This window comes from Lygodium microphyllum, chromosome 4, assembly GCF_053477565.2.
Source record: "Lygodium microphyllum isolate KBCC chromosome 4, Lygodium_microphyllum_v1.1.10, whole genome shotgun sequence".
Lineage (NCBI taxonomy): Eukaryota > Viridiplantae > Streptophyta > Polypodiopsida > Schizaeales > Lygodiaceae > Lygodium > Lygodium microphyllum.
The window spans coordinates 7,412,117-7,418,903 of record NC_141138.1 but is presented as its reverse complement, the minus strand read 5'-3'; the positions used below and the strand labels follow the sequence as shown (position 1 = coordinate 7,418,903).

Below are 6,787 nucleotides of genomic sequence, written 5' to 3'. Positions count from 1 at the left end.
CCAACAATTGGGCGTAGATTGGGCGAGCAATGGCAGTGTGTAACCATCCTTAGTTGTCTCATGGTTAGTTAGGAGTTGTTTCCATGATCATAAGGATGATCTACTTGTTGACAATTTTCGTTTGAAAAGTCGTGTGTGAAAATGGCATTGCCGTCGTCTACAGCCATGTGATCGTAGAGGCTGTGATTTTTAACGTATTTACGGAGAATCTCAAAAATAAAGGAAAAAAGTTGTGGTTGGCCGAAGAGCCCTCCACACTTGTGGGACAGAATCTTGCAGCATTGCAAACATTGAGAGAGAGAGAGAGAGAGAGAGAGAGAGAGAGAGAGAGAGGGAAGCAGCAGCAGAGGGAGAGAGAGAGAGAGAGATCCATGGCCACTGCCGCTCTCGCCCGGTCTGTCACCCCGTCCTCATCTCCGTTCATGCCGCCTGCTCCGGCGCTACCCTATCCCAGGCAGTCCCTGCCTTGTTTGCGCCTGCAAGGGATCGCGCACTCCTTGCATCGCAGGCACGATCGCCTCATCAGGCTTGCGATGGAAGTCCCTGACTATCTCCCCGTCGAATGGTACTCCCTGATCCTTGCTTTCATTCCACAACCGTAATTGCCAGATAGACCCTGCTCTTATTGGGAACTCGGCAGTTTGCCATTCCAATCAAATGAAATATCAAGTTAAGAAGATTCCAATCAGACATGCAAGATAGGTCTTGGGGATTTTTATTGATTGAACAGTCGCCTTTGGAGTGCTGTGTTTCTCCATCTGCCTGAGAATTTAACCGGGGGACCAAGAAATGTAGCGGCTTTAATCTTCCACCTGCCACACATCATAGTGACAGGATGGGTATTCTCTACCTTTTTTTCTCTTCTTTAGAAGACAGTTCTACATGTGTTTCAAACAACAACATAAAGAATTCAGAACAACACATGGAGTATAGATGCATGGATGCATGAACGTGCACCGCCTGGTGTTTTACCAGCTTGAAAAGATTGTCATTGATGGGTCCTAGATTAATTGTTTGAAAGGAGGATAGCAGGATATTTGAAGTTCCTAGTTGATGGTTCCTATATGAATTGTTCAAGAGGACGTGGAGAACAGGATGTCTGAAGCTCCTAAGCTAGGCAGCTTCCTAGAAGGGAACTCTGTATTTCCTTGTAGGAGGCTCTCGAATCGTAAGTGCAAGGTACAACCAATATATACACTCCTCCATGATTTACGTGTGTGCGTATGTGTGGTGGGAAGATTCATGAATTTCGCAAAGGCAAAAAAGATGGAAGGCCAGCCACAAGGAAGTAGGACAGCAGGGACATCCAATTTAAGGACTGAGAGCAGGGGAATTCTATTGCAGGCCAGCATGTCAATTTGCAGGGACCATCCACAGAGTATCAAAATAGCAAAGAGAATTCTGCTGAATCTGTGAATGTCTCACTTGCTTCTGTAGCAGTGGCTGCTGTCAGAAAGTACATAATGCCGTTACTTCCTCTGACTGCAAGTGTGCTGAGCAGGATCACTATATCTACAAAAGTTTGAACTGTGACCTGCAGTATTTGGTCCACGTGCTTCTAATGCTTGCTGATTGGATACCTCTTGTGACCTGCATAACATATATTGCTTCTCTTGCATATGAATGAAGAGCTGCTATTTTAAACAGAATGGTTGGGTTTTGAAGATTTGCAAAATTACATGGCTGCTGCAGGCTTTCACACATAGGTTTTTATGAGCAGCCCTTATCCAATCAGAGTTTCTGTCTAGTTCTGACCTGCGGGTTATGTCTATGTTTATCCTCCTTTGCCTGCAAATAATGCTATTTGATATTATATACATGAGAAAAACCATGCAGCCTGAAGAACCATGATTGCCCCAGTAGTGCATGACTAAAAAGCCACGCATTTGTTCAGGTTTCCAGTTTATGAAGATAAAGCACTTAGTACTGGTGTAATGTGCTGCAGGTGTTGTTCTGTATTATGCACGACAGGAAATACTCAATGGTCGCTCCCTGTGAGGTTTATATGACCCTAATTGCAATCACATTGGAAGTGCTAGTGATGATAAGAAAACTCTAGGGACAATGATTGAGGACTTCGGGTGGAACTTTCCTTATTAAGCAACTAGCTCTGTATAGATCGATCCAAGACCCCATCTGAGGTTGAGTTTTGATATTTGAAATCCTCAACATGTTTGACTAGGCATGGATGCTTTGACACGTATTGTTGATAACTTGTGCTACTGCATTTGTATCCAGACGAGAGTATAATTTAATGAACATGCAGAAGATTTTAAAAGCATTGTTGCAATTTCGAGTCATCTGCAAAGTTTGAAGATCTCGCCTTGATTCACAGGTTTATTAAGTTTGAACAACTGAAGCGCTCAATGCAAGAGTTTATTTCTTTTGCAGGAGCAAGACACGTGGAGATAAATTGCTTGGTCCACGCTTTGATGTATGCTTCCTTAAGCATCATTGCTGCTCTGTCCCGTAGAATCATTCTTTACTCTGTAATAAAGATCTGACTTTTACAACACCAGTGTGTGGTATAGATGACAGCAGAAGAAGCAGTCATCTGCCAACTGGAAGCATTAAGCAACAATGATCACCCTCATGCAGATTATGGTGTGGAAGTTATGTATAGGGTAAGAAAGGGGCATGCTTACTCCCCAGGTGTACTATCTGTTTCTTTAAGATTGTTACACTTACATGCAGTCCTGTATATATTTTGAAAATATATCCATGCAACCAGTTTGCAGGTTTTGATCCATTCCAGAGATCAACATATTTCGGACCTTTCTTTGATTTAGGACAGGTAAATACTGGTAGTTTGATTGTGATGAGACTTTGTGCAATCTTGTTCTCACCCTCATATGACTTCTATATTTGCAGTTTGAGAGGTTTCGACGAATTTTTCATCATTCAACGTACAGAGTACTTCTTGGTCACAAGGAAACAAAAATATTGAGTTCTTTGTATGTCAATGAGGTAACTTTCATGGCCTCCAGATTCTTTAAGTCAGGCTATGAAGTCTTTCAGATTCTGGCAATTTGACAAGAGTTCTTATTAGGAGAAATCTTCACAGAGAACATTTCTCAGCCAAGTGTTGATCCTTGATGGTAGTGTCTTTATTGTCTCTTGGGAAAAACAGTGCTGCCAAGTTTCCTGTGACTTATATACATGTCTTGCCTGATGTGTAGCATTGCTTCAAACAAAGGGTGTGGGTGAGGGGAGCACGGCCTGATGAAGAGGAAGTTTTTGAGTTCACTTTGATTCAGGTAAAGGACATGTTATGTGTTTTAATATGTATATGTTGCTCAGTCCACTCTACTGAAAATACATTTGGGTAATACAGAGAGTTGGTGGCTGCTGGGATGGATACTGGTTAACAGATAGTCTCCGACATGATGGTGATGGCATCACAGGGGGTATAGCATATTGATGGTGTATACCCCTATCCTTGGAGTGATCAAACCTTTCATATTACCAGAAAGATACTTCAGTTTCATTGATTTCATTACCAGAAAAAATACTTCAATTCATTGACTCTGATTGCCCACTAGCAACCACTTCTTGTTCGTAGCTATCCTATATATTTTACACTCTTGTAGTGAATCCTGTCAGAAAATCACTGTTTGGACTCATGGTGGTTTAAGGCACACAACAGTTTTCATTGCATTGAAGTTAGTTAGAGAGTTGCCTAAGGGTGTGATGGCTTGTATACTGGTCATTACCCACTGGACCTGCACATATCCCTAATGTAATTTTATCAGCTTCTTTTCTATTAATAAACTTACCCTCTCTGTTAAATCTCTGTGCACCATGTCATATACAGTGTTCACGGAAAATCCTACACAAAAACCTTTAACTCTCATGAATTGTAGGTTTTTCCTTAGATTTTGTAGGTCTTTTGGGTATACTGTAACTTAAATAAGCCTAACTTTTAAGTGAAAAAAAATCATTCCTTCCAAATTCCAAGGCTATAATTCAACAATTCACATGACACTGAACCTTGGTTTTTTGTGAACACTGGTCATATAGAGAGGCATAAGTCATATCCAATTAATGTAAGTGGTTGGCTGACTCAATGCCGTCCATCAGAATTGCCTCTCTTAACTGCTGATGGCAGCATTCTTCCAAGAGTAAGGCTGTGTATAGTACGCACTCTAGACTTTCTTGAAGTAAAGTGACCCTTGCGCAGCAAATTCGTTTATATCATAGCGAGTGTAGCAATTACGTGACAAAACTACTACCTTCAATGGAAGTTCACAAAAAAACATAACCTTCAATCTTTGACAATTTGCAGGGTTTTTCTCTGACAGGCTTAGTAGGTGTTTGGTCATACTATGACCACAAGTGACCCCAGTATTTAAGACAAAAAAACCTTCACGGAAAGAATTTCAAAGTCAATTATTCAGATTGTTAAATTCACTTGTCACTAAAACTCAGTTTTTCGTGAACACTGCTGGCTTCAAGGAGCGCTTCAAAACCTTCAGCAGACATTAAATTTTCTAACAGCCTAATCCAATAGACAAATCAATGCAATGCACAAACTTGGCTCATCGGAACCAAGACCCTGTATATATTGGCCTTACTTTAAAGCCTGAAGTACACACATCATATTATTACTTCACAAGTGCAAATATCTCCACCAACACATCTCACTTCCACACAATCAAGCATCATTCCGCATCATTTCTTCTACTGCCATCACAATACAACATCTACCTTCTAATGGCTTTCACACATTCGCAGAAACTTCACCACAACCACTATGATTTTCTTTGCCCCTTCCTTCCCCAAGTATGCATGACAAATGCCATTGTTGTTTACTGTTTCTGAGAACAGGAGGAAATGCTAGGAGACTTATCTTTTGTGCGTCTGTCCATTGGCCGAAATCCCACCATTTCATTGTTCACTGCAGCACCTTTCGTGGCCATGAAACGATGGGTAGTACGTCGCTCTATCCACCTTGAGGGATAATGCTCGAATCACCGACCTTAGCAAGCCTGCAGAAACAAGGGCGTGGTATTTGATGCCGTGATTCCTGCATCAGCAGCTAAGTGGATGACTGACGATGCAAGGTCGAGGCCGCCACGAGACGCGTAATTCTTTGTGTGCGATTTGCGCAGACGGCCTCAATAGAATCCCTGCATGCGCGTAATGCCTATGTCCTAACCATATCTAGGGTTTACCACGAGGCTTTACAGCATTCCTCAAAGCACGATATATCTGCTTGTTAGCCTTGGGATCAGTTTTTACAAGCAAATGATGGTTTAACGTAAGTCGAATTCCAAAATTTTCAAACATAACTCCGAAATCTATATCTATATTTATATTTCTATATCTATATTTATACCTCCGAAAATCTATATCTATATTTGTATTTCTATATCTACTAGCTGGCTTGGTGTCACTAACCATGCTTCGCGCGGTTGGTATCATTGTGAAGCTCACAAGGCTGCGCCTCGCTCGCTTCACATTTTTCACACAATTGCTTCAAACCACAATGCAAGGGTGGGTGTGAAGGTGCCTATAAAGCAAGGATGTGTAGTCTACGCATCCTCCCTTCCTTTCTCTGCGACTCTCTTAAAACATATTCTTTATTGACTTTCTTACAAATTTGTAGCTTCCTTCTTGTAATATATACACTAGACCACACTACTTACATGCAAGCAACGATGTCAAGGTGCCTCTATAGCACAAATGCACATCCTCTCTCTCTCTCTCTCTCTCTCTCTCTCTCTCTCTCTCTCTCTCTATGTCACATGGTCATAAACAATATATACACTTACCACTTTGAACTCTAACTTTTTGCATAAGTGAGTATTATAACATGTAACTATACACATGCAATTAGAATATTAGTGCAACATCCTTTGGTATGATTGCGAGCAATTCCTCTCTCCCTCACCCATCCCTTTGTGCTGCAAATAGATAAGGACATTACAAGAATGAAGGAAGGGAACTGGTAGAAACAGGAGGAATGGAGTCCTGTGCAGGAGAATCAGAAACTGAAATAGAAATAGGACTAAGGGGCCCTTTAGTACGTAATCTTTTACTGCGAGAGCTGGCAGGGGGCTCATCCTCCAAATTAGAATTGGGCTGTAATGGAGAAGTTGGAACAGAAGGTGGCGGCTGCTTCAGAAGAGGAGCAAGATCAAGAACTGACACACCACCAGGAGGAGGTGCAAGGGAGATAATCTTCTAAAGAAAAACACCGTAGAGCACATTACTACCCTTACCTTTTTGAACTCTCTAAAAATGATGATCCATCTTTGCAAGCATGAATGTTGCCCAATTGAACTTGGCTCCCTCCAGGATCCTAATAGAAATAGTGAACAGCTCCTTGGAGAGACATTTGGAAGCAAGCTTCCCTGACATGAACCTGTCTTGTAGAAACTGGCAAAGTTGTTTCCATACCGGGGAGGAGATGTGAGTTACAGAAACCCCAGAACTGGTAATAACTTTGCTGGAGACCAAAGAAGTAGAGATTTCTTTTTGCAGAGAAAGGATCTCCTCAACTGTCAATAATTGATTTTCACTAGGGACGAAAGACACTGAAAGAGGCAAACACAACGCATCACTAATACTGGTTATGGATAAGCAAAAGCGTCGGTTATAAACCAAGCCAGACTGGTTCTTGTAGGATGCCAAGAAGGAGTAGCAAAATCGTGTTGTCCACCACTGGCGGAAACTTCACAGAATACCCACACATACAACCAAGGAAAAAGACGAAAAATTTCCTGCAAAACCCAGACAAATCAACATTGAGAAGAATATCAAAACAAAGGACAGATGACCAGAC

General features: G+C 41.6%; 1 protein-coding gene across 1 annotated transcript; it reads left to right on the top strand.

The window, feature by feature from the left end:
- Positions 1-282: 282 nt before the first annotated feature.
- LOC148036771 (uncharacterized) lies at positions 283-3,913 on the top strand. The gene is made up of 7 exons (XM_087675649.1): positions 283-565; positions 2,392-2,434; positions 2,532-2,624; positions 2,732-2,794; positions 2,872-2,967; positions 3,180-3,257; positions 3,335-3,913. The coding sequence occupies exons 1-7, from the start codon at positions 372-374 to the stop codon at positions 3,419-3,421; spliced, it is 654 nt and encodes a 217-aa protein (XP_087531775.1). The 5' UTR covers positions 283-371; the 3' UTR covers positions 3,422-3,913.
- Positions 3,914-6,787: the final 2,874 nt, after the last annotated feature.